The sequence below is a fragment of the Callionymus lyra genome, chromosome 7 (assembly GCF_982586985.1).
Source record: "Callionymus lyra chromosome 7, fCalLyr1.hap1.1, whole genome shotgun sequence".
NCBI classification, from domain to species: domain Eukaryota; kingdom Metazoa; phylum Chordata; class Actinopteri; order Syngnathiformes; family Callionymidae; genus Callionymus; species Callionymus lyra.
In genome coordinates this window covers 29107394-29123117 of record NC_141824.1, presented here as the reverse complement: position 1 = coordinate 29123117, position 15724 = coordinate 29107394, and the positions used below count along the sequence as shown (strand labels likewise).

Here is a 15724-nt window from a genome sequence, read left to right as displayed (position 1 = left end):
TAAAATGTTAGCATAAAGATCTTTAAAATAAGAGCCAAAAGATAGACTTTTAGTGTTTTCATGCAGTCATAAAATGCGGTTAATGCATTATTACTGAACATTAAAACCAAACTATTTCTTCAAGCCAATACCTGTTTAAACAGTTTGTTATATTATTAATGTTGTTATTGTTCATATTGTTATTATTATTCATTATATCTGATGACTCTGTGTTTACTTTAAAGTTTCAAAGGAGGATTACTGTTCCTTCTGTGGACTTATGGATCTGCGAGCAACTTCTGTGGAATTGACTTGGGTAAATTACATTTTTATTATAACAAGTAAATTCTTACCTCTTGGTATATATTAAAAATGTTTTCCTTGCAGATTCAGTGCGGAAAATGTGTTCGGTGGTTTCACATCCAATGCCTAGGAATGGCTACAACACAGATTCCAGCAAAAAAAAAACCTTGGCACTGTGTGCTATGTTGCAGTTAGAATTTGAATGTGAAGTTCAAGTTAATTTCCATGATGAATGTTTAATACTTTTTAAATGTACTTTTATTGTACACATTTGTATATAGCAATGTGTTGTGTATAATGTTTGATTTTAAAAAATATGTTATATACACTTATTGAGCGAAAAATAGCATTACATTAGCCATTACTATTTGTATATAGTATAATGTTGTTGATCATTGTTATTACAAGGTTGTTGTTGCAATATGTATAAAAACAAGATGACCAACTAGCCTTTGTATGTTCAAACCATCTTTGTCTTAGTTATTATGTATAATGTGGGAACATGGTTATGTGCTGGAGTAGCAAACTCTGATGGTCACCAAAATCATGTCATTGACCCTTTCAGTGAGTCCTGCCGTAGTTGAACTACATCACAAAAAATGAATGACTTGTTTTATCGACTGAACATACAAAATAAACAGGGTTGAATATTTTATTAAATAAAAAGCAAAACAAACTAATGAGTGTAGTAACTTGATATAAAGTACTTCATAAGTGACATGAATTTGGTGACCATCAGAGTTGTAATTACGAAGCTATTACAAAATGTATGTGAAATATTGCACAGAAACGGTCATATTTAAAATTTCAAGAAGAAATTTAAAAAAATAATGAGTGTAGTAACTTGATATGAAGGCACTTCATAAGTGACATGAATTTGGTAATCATAAGAGTTGTCATTACAAAGCTATTAAAAAATGTATGTGAAATATTGCACAGAAATGGTGATTTTGAAAATTTCAAGAAGAAATTAAAAAAACGAATGTGTGTAGTAACTTGATATGAAGGTACTACATAAGTGACCGGAATTTGGTGACCATCAGAGTTGGTGACAAAAATAGTGATTTTGAAAAGAAATGTAAAAAACGAATGAGTGTGGTAACATATATGGAGACCCTTCTTTATACACATGAACATGGTGACCATAATAACTTAAATTAAAGAGTTATAAAGACGGGAATTAAATGAAGTCAACCCTTTTTCGGTGTTCGTCTATTGGAGGACGGTCCCTTATACACCGCCTCACTTGCCGCCTGCATATAAATCCGTGTATTTTCTCAGGACAATATGACGAGATATTAAGGTTCAAACGCGCTTGTAGTCAATACAGCAGGTGACTATGATTTGAAAAAGGTAAGATTTGTAATTCAACACCTTAGCGTTCCCGAGTTATTAACGCGCAAAGATCGAATCTGCAAATATCGAGCCAACTTTACTTAAGTGTAGTCGCATGTGGTTCTGGGGCGGGGCGATTTGGGCAGGTTTATGCCTTCTCATCTGCCGTCCGTATATTCTGACTGGATCACATAGTTAACATTTCACCCTATTTCTATTCTATTAAACCATCGAAAAACAAAGTGAATTGGATTATATATCTTTTTAAATACATGTAAAATGCAAATAGCCCTTAGTATTGCTTTCAGCACAGACACCCAGGCTTCACTCTCACCAAAAACTTAACCAATACCAAGGTGTTCCCATGTTGACCGAGTGACAACTTGTCTGCTGTACATGCATCTGGCTCTGTGGTTGGCATGAAGCTGGACTCACTGGTGACAGTTGCTGAGAAGAGATCACTCAACAAACTACTGTCCATCATGGATGATGTCATCCTCTGAACACTTTCAGAGAAACAGATAGAGGCACGAATGCACCTTCCCAGATGCAACACGAATAGACTCAGGGACTCATTCATTCCTCATGCCATTAGGCTGTTTAATTCTGAGTTTGATGGCAGGAGTGGTGTGAAAAGATGATTCTATTCCATGTTAATCTTTGTTTTTTCTTGAAAACATGTACATGTACTTTATCTTTAGATTTAGATTGTGTCATCTTGCACTTTCTTTTTATTGCACTTGTTTTATGAATCTATCGTCTGTGTTGCTGTGACTGGAAACCAAATTTCCCAAAGGAGATCTCCAGAGGGATTAATAAAGTTTATCTATCTATGCATCCTGACCTGAGAGACATCTTAAAAAGGGGTCCTATCGAGCCAACTGGCTTCTCTTAACGTGGAGAAGCAGATCTTTACTTATGGTTCTAAATGACTAAGCTCTTCAACCTATTTCTCGGAAATAGAAATTAGAGAGACTGATGCATTGAAAGCTTTACTTTTGGGCTCAGCTTTCCCTTTGCTATGACACAGAGACCTCACAACTTATGCTAAACATGACATCACCTGCAAAAGGGGTCATGAACCTTCATGAATCTTTTGTGTGAAGACAGAAGCCTGTGGTGAGGGCTTTGGAGGTCTGGGCCCTGGATTCCTATACTGGCACCTGTTTTGTAGAATGTCTCAATTACGTTGACAGAACATGTGCCTAAAGTTAAACATTCTTGTAGCACCAAAGTAATCCATCCTATTTTAACCAAAAAAGTCATGCAGTGGACACCACAGACAGTTCACTGGTTTGTTGAAGCTAAAGTGAAGTGAGTCAATAACAAAGAAGCCAGTATATACTAAAATTACTTTATTACAGCCGATTTCTTTTCCATATCCCTCTGCCAACACAATAGTGAATATAATACAAACAAAATAGTAAATCCATTCTATTTTTTTTTTTTATAATTCAGTTTTATCATTTTACAATTTATATCCACTTTTAGTACTATGTCATCTCTTACGTAATATCTTCATAAACTCTCATATAGTCCCTCCATTTGTACAATTTAATACATGCAAGTTTCTAGTGGTAATGAGCCAAAGAATACTGACATCTGCAATCTCTTGTTTGCCACTACACACTTTTATCTTATTTTGAGAATGTTGGCTGAAAGACCAGAACAAACCATTTTCTCTTACCATTTGACACCATATAGTCTGAATGACAGTAAAAACCACGGAGTTGAAACAATGCAGTGGTATCTGGGCTTGGTAACTCACTGGGTATGGCACAGTGTTTGACCATTTTTGTTGCAAGACTTGCCGCTTGTATGCTTTCAGTCAGTAGGACAAAAGGTTGACATCAAAACATATAAACAAACAGCTGGACCTTGAATGATTGTAGGTAACAAAATATCCAACCTTACTCACAAAATGTCAACACAAATCTTTTAACATGCGTACAAACTTGGCATGACGAGGATTTATTGGCAGATGATTCTTGGCTTTATGGATATTAACATGCCTTGAGATTAAGGATTGATGCATCAAGAGAAGACGAGTGTAGATAGTCATGTAACAGCCAGACTGCAAAACAAGATGCAACTTGAGGAGTAATAACTTTAAGAGCAGATTCATTCCAATAAAATGAAATGGGTTTGATGAGAACACAAATCTATCCTCGTTTTCAGATTCTCGAATGTCTGCTTAGAGAAGGCGAGAGAGCACAGGCATCAATTAGAGCTTTATGAATACCACAATAAATCACTACTTTAAGATCCAACAGTCATTGAAAGGTCAAGTATTGGAGTTTGGTTTCTCTAAAACTGATCTTTAGAGAGAATTTAGTATTTTGAAAAAACATGTGGTCAGTTACATTGTTAAAAAAAAGAAAAAAAAGTCTCTTGCCTGATTTAAACTGCCTTTTAAATCATCACTTGGAGCTGAAGCTGTGAGGGAATTAAAAACAAAACAAAAAAACAAAACAACAACCTATAAGTGCTTTTTTGCCTTGTTCGTTCTTGTCATTGTGCTTTTGGTCAATCCTTATATTAATTTGTCACTATATTATATTTGCCAATATATCCTTGGTCTTGTGGCAAATGAAGTCATTGCTCCCACATTCCTTTACCAGTGTTGTCCAAGTAGTGTCGAGCCTGCTGTCATGGTCAGGACAATTAGCTTAAGATAACCACTGGTCCATGCCCAGCCGTAGAGTCACAAACCAGTATGCTCCATGAGTAACTGGAGAAAGAGTTTGAAAAAAAAACCTGCAGTAAACTCTTCCTGTGGGTTTAAATGTCAACATAAAAACAAAGCAGATAAACACAAAACTCTCTAATATTGTATTATCTCACATTCTGTAGTTAACCAAACACCATTTGTAATAGGGACAGTGATCTTAAAAAAAGAATAAAATAAAAACATCTTCTCATCCTCACATCTTACGTACCAACATAACACTCTGAAAACAAATATTCAAATGTACAATAATCAGCCGTATAAAGTGCTTTAAAAGGCAGCAATTTTAAAAGGCACTAATAAAAAAAGTACATGGATTGTTTTTCTTTTTAAAAGGCAAATGTCATGCGAACAGGCACACGTATTGTTTGACCCATGATAAAAATCTGCACAGAGCTAGGATAGAAAAGTCCGATATCCACAATCTGTTCAGCACAGCCCATTGTAAGACTTTGCCAAGTTAATATCAAGTGTGCTGGCAGCATTTTGAACGAAGAACGTTGTTATTTTCCCACAAAGCTAGAGGTAAAATAATCTACAATCAAAATGTAAAGAAGGCACACAAGTAGTGTTGCTGAAACAGATAAATATTTGGTTCTTAATCTATAGTGTTCTGGAGGCTGATGATGAATAGAAAAGTGACTAAATAAAAAGGCATCTACTTTTATCAGAATGACCATCACAGCAGGCTGGAATCACCACAGCAAAGTATCTTCAGTTAAAGCTGCTGTGTCATCAGACAGCATCAGAGTTGGCCAGTGTATAACTGAATATTGAGGCGGAGGAAAAGTGTTTGCCTTTATCAACGTGTCAGAGATTTGACAGTGTATTATGTGCAAAATGATAACAATGGCTGTTGCAAGCACATGTGTATGTGTGTCTAGGTGCACGTGTGTGAAGAGAAAACAACTATGGGAGTTGGACAGGAAAGGTGTTTTTTCTCTCTGCGAAAAAAAAAGAAGATGTATGCTTGAGTGCTGTTGGCTCGCTGTGAGGAAGAGCCAAGTCTCTTCTAGCCCTTTTGACCTGAGCAAGTTTTTTTTTTAAAGACAGCAGAGAAGGAGAGGAGGTCGACAGCAGCATGCTGCAGGGGCTCGCCTAGAACTCTGTCCCGCTTTCAGATTCTGCCTGCACAATCCACAGTGGATCTATGTGTAGGAGAGGTGCGACCCGTTAGACAGCTGAGAGGTGACACTGGTGCTCCTGCTCATGCTCTGCTCATTACGCCCTCCTGGTGGTGTCCTTCCCAAGCCTTGAGGGCTATTCTGCGCCCCGACACTGCTGCGGGAAATTTGGGACATTGCAGATGTATGCCCCCACTGCTGAGGAACGGCACCTTGCTGCCAGGCCTGCTGCATTGGTGCCCCTCCAGGACTGGAGTGATAGTGGCGCTGGCTGCCGTGGTGGCCAGAACCCCACTGTGAACCTTGAGAGCTCCCAGGGGACTGCTGTTGATGTTGGTGACTCCAACTTCCTGTGGCTCCAGGAAAACTTTTGTTGAGAGAATCTGGTGAGAGGTTCGCTAGCACCATGTTGCTGAAGCCCATGCGCATACTTTCTGAGTCGAAAGCCTCAACTTCCCGAGCTTGACGTTCCAAAAGGCTCCGGATGCGCTCAGAACGATCATTCTGCAGGGACACCATTTCTTCCTCGATCTGAGAGCAAGAACAATGAACATCGGTGAAAATACAAAATTGATATAGCACTTGGTTGTTGTAAATTATTGACACTGCTTGAATAGAAAAGCGAAAACACTTTTCAAATACTTATGCAGACCATGTTGTACTTTTATTATAGCACACTTGCATTATTTCAATGCTAACTTGTCACCAAGAGAAAACAGCATTTTTTTTTCAGCATATCCTTAAGACCATCAATGGGGTCTTGACTAGCCACACAATTGACCCCAAAGGATCCTAGCACTGTCATCTTGGAATATGGCAACCAACAAAGAAAAAGGATAAACCCATCTATGAAATAGAAACAAGGTAATATAACACTATATATACCCTTGGTACGTCATCCTTAGACTCACAGTTGTTGCGGAATTTAAACTGAACAACTGCAGCAACCCCAAATAGTAAAACCCAGCAGACTCCCTCTTTTTCTATTTGCAAATATGTATTCAAAGCTATTCAACATGTTTATTTTTGTTCCGTTTCAAAGTTGGCCAACTACTATTTAACTTTAACTACTTAAACTCTTTTGGATTATTTCTTCAGTAGAGGGCAGTCCTTTAATGCTAACCAAAAAAATGCCAAGTAAGTTGACTGATGTATAAAGAAAAAAAGGCTCATCAATAAATTGGTGACATTTTAAAATAGAACTGGAAGTGTAATTGCAGTACATCACTTTCAAGCCTTACAAATTATGTCCACAACACTTTTTCTTAGAGTATCTGTTGGTATCAACTGCACTTGACTTCTCACTCATTGCTTGGATTTCTATCGACCATCAGGTTTAAACAAATAATAAATGAATTCAAGAACCTTTTGCTCCAAGAGAGCCCGTCTAAGGGACACCCTTTGCTCCAGGTCCTTCCTTTCTCGTTCATGCTGCGCATCAGTCTGCATCTTGATCTTGCTCTGGTATGCATTAAGTAGTTCAAGCTCCTGCTGAAGCTGCATCCTCAACGCTTGGCCCTGAGATTCCCGAGTTTCATCCAGACGTAGCTGTTGGCAAGATGGGATTTTAAATACATTTTTCTTAATGACATTTTGTGAGACTTCAATCTGAAATTTAATTTATTTTCTCCACAAGGCCAGACTCACCGCTTGGCTTGAAAGCATCTCATTGATGGAGTGGTCATACTGCTCGGCCAAGATGGCCAGTTTGCGATGCTGCTCCTGCTTCAGACGCTTCAAGACAGCCTTGTGCTCGGACTTTGGTGTCGTTTCCAGCAGGTGATTTCTCAGGGCTTTGTATTGCCTTGTCTGGATCTTACACGTGTCCTGAAACTGCTTTTTGATCAGAAGCTCTTTGGACTGTCACAAAAAATAACAGGGCCAGAATCAGACAAAAATGTCAGAAAAAGAATTTGTTGAAAACAATAGTTACTTACGTATTTCATAATGGTGTAATTTAATTATATAAACACTGTCAAACATTTTACCCCTTGTGTTATCTCAGGGTCATGGTGACCCAAACTTACTTTGCACTGCTTTCTCACGAACAAATGATGCATGCAATGACAGAGGATTGCTATGGTGCATTCCAGAATGCATAGTCTCATCTTTTGAAAGAAGTAACCAAGATTGTAACTTGGTTTTAGTAACTAAAGTCACTTGCCAAATATTGCTTATAAGATATTGCCATGTTTTCCCTCCAGTCTTCTATGGTTTTTTTTTAATCGATATACATTTTCTTCATATTAACCCTCTTTTACTTAGTCTGTAAATTTGGGCTGCCATAGATAATATGTCCCCTTAGGATTTTTAATTGCTTGCCCCTGCTCTAATAATTTGTTGCCGTTTTGCGTCAAATGCTATTGAACGCTTTGTTTTGTGTGCTGAAATAGTAGAGCTGACGCTGTAGATCAAGTATAAACTTAAATATTATTGATCCAATTGTGCAAAACCTTTCACTGAAGTTTAAATGATGGCATCAAAATTCAAGCAACGTACACATTATCATAAGACTTGACTGTCACTCACCTTGAGGCTCTTGGGCTGCTGGCGAACCTCCATGACATGTTTGCGTCTCAGCTCCCTCTCCCTCCTCTTGTTGTACTCCTGCTGGTTAGTCAGTTCTGTCTGGTGTTGCAGGCGGATCAGCTCCGCTCTGGTCCTTTGGATGGTGTTGAGCTGCCGAAACTCAAGCTCTTGCATGGACTCATGGTGTCGCAGAAGCATGGCGTGCTCCAAGTCTTTCTGGGTTTGACGCTTATTGAGCTCCTAGACCAAAAACAGTCATGAAATCACTCACTCAATGACTTAAAATGCTAATTAGAAACTGACCTCTCTCACTAAATCCTGTTCGATATTGTGACGTGCCATTAAGATTCTCCGCTTGAACCTGCGGCACTCAAGTTCCAGGTACTGCCTCTGTCTTCGCTGAAGGTTGGCCTCCTCCTCTGCCTGAAAGTGATGGATGTTCTCCTTCTGTTTGGACAACCACTCCTGTTTTTCTTTTTTCGGTGTCGACTGATTATCATTGAGCTCCTACAATAAGTACAAAATAATTTGACTTAAGAGTTATTGTACAATTATCATGTACACAAATAACCCATCTCCTACCTCTTTAAGTTGTTCTTTACGAAGCTTGTATTCCCGTTTCTGAGACTCAAGGAAACTGTTAAGTTCCTTCTTCTGTTGACTCTGGATGTGCTGCTGAAACTTCTTCTCATCGTTGCTAAATGTTTTCACCTGATAAGAATAAGGTCAGAGTAAATTAAACCCAATATAAGATACATTCAGTGAAAACAAATTACATACATCCTTCTCCATTGATGCCTGGTGCTTTTTAATTAATTTCTCCATCTCCTGTGCAAAATTGTTCTTCTGGTTCTCCAACTCTTTATCAAGACGAAGTCGGTGTTCATCCATTTCAGCCTTCAGCTTGTTTTCTAGCGCCATCAGCTGCTTCTGGTGCTGTCGCCTCATCCGCTTGTACCCCAATATCTGCTCCCGCAATTCAGAATCCTGCTCATGCTCCTTTATTTGGCGGGTGAGCTGGTTGAATACAATTTTTTTTTTTTAATCACCATTATCAATACATCATCATTTAGTTATTTATAGTTAAATATTGGAATAAACTTAGTTGGAAGTTACCACTGATGCTGTGCGTATAGTGGCAAAGTGTTCACGGTTGCGTTTTGGTCGTGGAGTTTGTGCAGGTGGTGACTGTGACTCAGTTGGCCGCATGTGAGGTTCTGAAGGTTCTTCTCCCTCCTGAAATACATTGTATCACCATCACAATTGCAGTACTTTCCTTAATTCAGGGCTAAGAAGAGATTTCATTGTAGTTACCGGTTTGAGGTGAATGACGGAGCTGTTGGACATAACTGTGTGGTCTCCTTCCAAGTCGGCTTCACTCTTGTCATCACCACCATCCGTTAGACTGTTGACGGAACTGCTCTGGGAGCTTGCACTAATTGACATACTGGGAATAGACTGGTTGCTCCCAACACTGTTCACGGTACCAGTTCTTCCCACGCTTTGATCTGGTTCCTAAAAAATAGCCAATGACACGTTAACATCATAGGAAAAGACAAAGTTGATTTTTTGACAATAAAAACTTTTTTTTGTCTTATTGTCTGGTAGCTACAGCAATGAAATAATAACCTCCTCTTCTTCTTGTGCCTCAGCTGCGGTGCCATTGTGAGCTTCATGGAACAAAATCTTTTTCATTTTACGATATTGCAAATTGTCCAGCTCCCGAACTGCATCCTTGGTCCTATTTATCAGGTCCAACACAACAGATTCTGGTCGTTCACGTTGGACAAATGCATGCTGTAAACAGAATACAGCAAAGGTGATATTCCATTAAGGAGGTGAGAAGAAGTCAATTATAAATAGAGATTACGCAGACTTTAATAATAACTTTTTTATTATACTATACATACATTATTATAATGCATACATACATTATGTTATTACAAAGAAAAGTTTTTAAAATCTACGTGATCTAAAGTCAAAATGCCTCTTTTGCACTTTTAAAAGTTTGCAAAAGATTAAACGTAATTTTTAACTATTAAAGGTTTTGTACAAAACACACTTACCTTTAAAAGCTCCTCAGAATTTGGCCGGTCCTGGGGAAGTTTCTGAAGACAAGAGTCAACAAAGTTTCGGAAATATTCCGTCCTGAGAAGGGTTGAAAAGAAACGACAGAAACGATTATTTGTTATGTTTATGCCAAGAGACTATGTCATTTTCCAATGTTTCTTTTTTAGCCGCACCATTCACTTGATTGCAGCATTGGGCTTTCATTCTGTGCTATGTGGTATAAGGCACTCATCGCATTCATATTAAAGAGTGGAGGCTTCCTCTCAGCTATGAAAAAGAATAAAAAAAAGAGAAAAAATGTAATACACTTTAAATACAGCTTTTTGAAAAGGAAAAACATCAATAGAGAGACCAAGACCTACCTAATTCGATACAGGTAATTCCAAGAGACCAAATGTCCACCTTGCCATCATATTGACCCTCATCCATAGCAAGGATAACTTCTGGCGCCATCCTTTGATAAATTAATATAAATAATTGGCACAGTTACAGGCTTAAAGCGATAAGGAAACTTTAAAAAAGCTTTTACCAATATGGTGTCCCGACAAAGGAGTTGGCTGGAGAGGCAATGGAGGCAGAACCAAAATCAGCAAGTTTGACCTGCCCTGGCTCTGTGAGCAAGACGTTTCCTGCCTTGATATCTCTGTCGGGCCATCAAAGGAAAACGATAAGAATTCGAAACACAGGAGACACACAAGAGGAAAAATAAACACTTTTGGAAACATACCGGTGAATCATGTTGTGTGAGTGAAGGTAAGCCAATCCTTGAAGAGCACCGTGGGTAATTGCAGCTATTTCCACTTCTTGCAGAGGCTTCTTGTGAACTAAAGGAGACGCAGACAAAGGCAGAGTTGATGATGAAATCCCTCACAAGGATGACGACAACTGCATTTAAACTTACCTTCCAACAGATCTGAAGCGGAACCCAGACAGTATTCCATCACCAGCTGTAAAATAGAAGGGAACTTTGAAGGTACTGTGTCTCAAAGCAGCTAGCCCTGAATCAAAAATGTATTACAAGTAGTAGAGCTGGGTTGATGAGGCCTCATGATGCAGTATCAGTTGTTGGAGCTCAATCATGGATCACTGTCATCATTTTGAAAGGCCACTAGATGTCACTCTCAGTGATATGATGCCAGGTTCCATTGGGTTTGTAGCTCAAAGCCAAGTATAATAATGCAGAGAGTGCCATCTACTGGGCTTTCAAAATAATGACACTGAATCATAATTCAGCTTCAACAACTGATGCTGCTTCATGAGGCCTCATCAACCCATCACTTATACGTAGGTATCAAGTAAGTAGTGCCTTTAGTTTTATACTTTAGGTATAGTTTCCAGGGGTCTGATGAAAAAATAAGTGAAAAAGTATACGACTACTGAATGCTTTTTGTGATGCCTTTGCCAACCCTTGTCAAATATAAATCAGTTTGGACTAAGAGATGCAGTAGAAGTATTACACATGGTCAACAAGAGCTATTGTAGTAATTGAAAAATACATTTGTAGTTTTCAATACCAGGGGTCCAACAAGAGTACCCCATCTTGATGGCCGTTAATATCAATATGTTGTAAACATTGTTTAAAATTTTTAAAAATAATACAAATTGTCCTTACCCAGGCTGTGTGCTCTCTCAGGTAACATCCTTTGTACTCGATACTGTTAGGATGTTGTATTCTTCTCAAAAATTTCACCTCCTTGATTATGTCTTGCCATTTCTAAGACACAGAAAAGTACAGTTTATTCCCCTTATCGTGTTCTGTCTGTTTGAAAAAGCAGGTGGTGATGTCTTCAAGTAGCATGTACCTCAATTGGCTGCTTCCCACTGTAGGACATCTTTTTGATGGCCACCACCTCATTTGTCCGCACATCCCGTGCCTGAAAATAAAAACATACAAAAGCCTTTAGTGTCTGGTCTGGTCTAGAAGATGAGATAAACCCCATAAACATCAATCCCAACTTCTCGGTTTCCTGTTAAAATAATGTGCAATTGTACCTTTTACTTGGGTCGACCAATATTGATTCTCTAAATGAGGAACGTTTAGGTACTAATTTGAACACTTTCCTTATATGCTTGAAATGAAGGCCAGCTATTGCCATTCAATGAAACAGTGAACTATTGAGGGATTAGAAGAGGCCCACACACGCCAGTATTCTCTTGAACCTAGCGACAAATTGCAGTGTTTATAACCAACTTCCTGCTGACCCTTACACGCTTACCCTCTTGCTTGGGTGGTCAACTGAGATCAAGGGTGGCCAAGTTGAAGTGCTTTTGTAGACAAAAATGTGTTGTATTGAACTATGAACATTGATCACTTTATTGAAATCATTCAATGTAAACATTTTTTCAGAAAAAAAAAAAAAAGAAGAAAAACGTGCATTTAAGAAAATAAAATGAAAAAAATAATAAGTTAAGAAAAAAGTTAATATCAATTACTACTGCAAATTACCAAAATATTTTTGTATAGCACTTACAAAATAAACAGCACCAAAGCTGCCATGTCCAATCTCACGCAGATCCGAGTAGAGCTTTTCTGGGTCCTCCTTGAAGAATAGCTCAGCTATTTCGGGGTCCTTCAGGCTCCCCGCCCGAATACTGTTGGGCATAATGGGGAGACGGGGGCAATGCCGCTGTCGCCAGGAACTATCTGGGTCCGCGACAGCGACTTGCAGGCCCCCACTGGTGGTTCATTTGAAGGAAAATGGTCTCATGTGTTAAGAGCTGAGAGAGAAAGAAAAGAATACATTAAATAAGGGGTAAAAGCACAATGCACAAAATGCACATGCAAACTTTGTAGCATGTTTATTTCACGACTGGTTCATTTCATTAAAAAGGTATATAATCAGTATATATCAAATAAATTGTTAAATCGATTTGTTCATATGAAGACTAATTAGTGAAGGTCAATCACAAGAGCATATTATTAAAAGGAAAGATTGGGAAAGTTATATGAAAAAAATACTCGTCACCATGCTTCTACATGAATCCATTTGAGATGCATACCGACTGAAAAATATATTTGTGTATGTGGAGGGGGGGGGGTCTAATTTCCATTGGGGTGTGACGATACAAAAAACTGTCTTAAACTTGATAATCTTTAACAAAGGAAGCAAGGTAACCATCGATACACTGCACCACTGTGAGGCAAGCGTTACACCAAGACAAAGCATTCCAGTAAGAGGACTACCTGACAAACCAGTACACACTTGGTAAACACATGTTTTCCAAGCAATGTAACTAGTGATTAAAAGATTTCCAATTCCAATGATTTGACATGATAAGCTCACTGTCTTGTCTGGCCATTTCTGTCGGAAAAAGGAAACAACCTAAACTAATACAGAATTGTCCCCGTCTCTTCTTTTCCACATGCACACTAAATAGATAGATCGATGATAGATAGACTTTATTAATCCCTCTGGAGATCTCCTTCCAGAAATTACATTACACACTATATAAAATCTATAAAACACTTTCTATAAGTTTCTAGTTTCTATAAAATATAACTTTTAACCTCTTTATATTGTTTGAGAGAAAAAAGATCATGGAGCTATAATTGCTTACCAACACTAACTTCTCAACTACATGCTTCTTCTTAAGTGGTTTTAATTTGAAGCCTCGGTTCTGTTGTACAGATGTAAACTGTTAAAAATCACTGAGGATATTTAACTGAGTTCCTCTCAGCTCAGATGATCAGCTGCAAACAGATGCTGAGCTGACGCCTGAGTCACAAGACTTCATTCCCTGCCTGGGAGACACAGCCCCCAGTTGAACCAGAAATCTTTTGTCTCACAACAACACAATTCAACACGCTTATTCATTTATTAATTTTTTACATAGATGCTCCTACAGTTCTGAATTGAAGCGTTATTACCACATGCTATGGGCCTTTATTGATATTGTCCCTTGCTAAATTTTACTGCATGAATAAACATTGATGTCAAATGGTGGGAAATTTTTCTCTTTTTTTTCCCTTTTAAAAGACAGATGCAAGATATGTCGATAGACTGATAAACAACTTAAAGAGTACAGACACAAACTTGCACAAGAATGCAGCAGGACAAGACAACAAAGCTGGAGGGTTGGAATTCCCAATTTGTGCTCTCACTGTGCTGTTTTTTCAGCATTTCCTGTTCACACAACCTATAGCGCCATAGGAATGGAGTTGACCGCACTGTCATATAATTAAAAATCCGTTCTAAAAGGGGATCATTATCATGTGGTGTACTGATCTGTACATCTTTGTGTTCAAAGTTCATACAAAGTAGAAATGTATAACAAGACACCCAATATAAGCCAACATTTAAATTTAGCCATGTTAACTCTTCGTGATTTCACACAAATGTGTTCAGATGTATGATCTATTTACATCTGTCCGTTGAAAAAAAGTTAAAATCCGACTCATTTCTCTGGACGTCATACATTTGGTTACTCTCATTTAAGGATCAATTTGACATATATACTACATATTATAAGAAAAGACAAATAACTACCATCTTAATAACTTACATGATGGCTCACGAAGTTTATAATATGACACAATTACATGTGGCACTGGTAACATTATAAAGATGCACATCAAATCTGTTTGAAAAGCAGTTTATTGCTTAAGGACAGTCCAGAACTTCTGATTAAAATACTGACAATGTCAATAACTGAAGTACAGTAGACAAATAATCATCGGAAAACGCCGTTTTAACGACTTTTAGTATCCACATGAAGCTAAAGCAAGTTACCTGTGGCTAGGTGTTGCCTCACCACAATTGCATCACAACTTTAGGATAACTCTGGAAGGAGGAATTAACCGTCACTTTCCATCAACAGTCATAAAAGGAGGTATAAATGGAGCAAAACGGTGAAGAGAAAATCGCAACAGCACAAATTTAAATGAGCAATACAAAATTAGCCATTAGCTGCTGAGATTAGCTACACACCAAACTTGACGTTAGCCAGAATAAGTTACGTGTCATTTAATAAAACAACCACCGTCTTTTATACACCACAGTTAGTATCAGGCTAGTTGTGTTTGTACTCAAATGGCAAGCCATCCCGTCAAAAATATGAGTTTTGTGTGATAAACTGTGATATTAGTGGGCTAGGCTATGTGATGTTTGCTACATTAGCTTAGCCAGTTAGCTTTAAACTCACCCTCCTGTGACAGGCCAGGTTTCAAGAACGGCGTGGAACTCAAAACAGATCCGAAAAGTGTTCCCCTGGCTACATTCCTAGCGCGATGTATCCCTTTTCCAAATCCAAGTGGCCTCTGGTGTTGTCACTCGGTGGTGAGGTGGAGATTATGGACTTAAAGCCCGGTTCGAATCCCCACCCTTGAAGTGTAGCTTGGGTCCCACTCGCTGGCAGGTCTTGTTCCAAGATGGCCGCCGAGCTCTGAACCGCCGCCTCCCTTCGTGGAAGTGGGAATGTGAGGGAAGTTCAAAAGATTCCACACGAGGATAAAGCAAAGGGATCAAGTGGTGGATCACTGACATACAAACATCCCCTTGAACAACATTATCATAATTAAATAAAAACACTAATTCCACACAATTACCCTAAATGTATAGAGTGATTAAGATTTATTAAAATGTGTTCATACAATAACAGACAAAATCACATTTTTAAATATGCAAATACAAATAATACGTTTTAACTGTGAAATGTT

The 15724-nt window shown here is 38.3% G+C and overlaps 1 protein-coding gene across 1 annotated transcript; it reads right to left on the bottom strand.

The window, feature by feature from the left end:
- Window positions 1-2957: 2957 nt before the first annotated feature.
- taok1a (TAO kinase 1a) lies at window positions 2958-15467 on the bottom strand. The gene is made up of 20 exons (XM_087796370.1): window positions 15211-15467; window positions 12540-12786; window positions 11871-11942; window positions 11681-11782; window positions 10970-11015; window positions 10796-10892; window positions 10598-10711; window positions 10431-10522; window positions 10242-10335; window positions 10065-10146; window positions 9628-9795; window positions 9313-9513; window positions 9115-9234; window positions 8779-9015; window positions 8581-8709; window positions 8302-8505; window positions 7999-8238; window positions 7117-7329; window positions 6835-7017; window positions 2958-6000 (listed from the first exon to the last, which is right to left on the bottom strand). Exons 2-20 carry the CDS (start codon window positions 12669-12671, stop codon window positions 5494-5496), a joined length of 3033 nt encoding a protein of 1010 aa, XP_087652496.1. The 5' UTR covers window positions 12672-12786; window positions 15211-15467; the 3' UTR covers window positions 2958-5493.
- Window positions 15468-15724: the final 257 nt, after the last annotated feature.

Coding starts and splice junctions, on each gene's coding strand:
- taok1a (XM_087796370.1), bottom strand. CDS start 12,671: ATGCCCAACAGTATTCGGGCGGGGAGCCTGAAGGACCCCGAAATAGCT. Junction 8,239..8,301: donor AACAGGATTTAGTGAGAGAG/GTCAGTTTCTAA, acceptor TTTTTGGTCTAG/GAGCTCAATAAGCGTCAAAC. Junction 7,018..7,116: donor AGATGCTTTCAAGCCAAGCG/GTGAGTCTGGCC, acceptor TCTTGCCAACAG/CTACGTCTGGATGAAACTCG.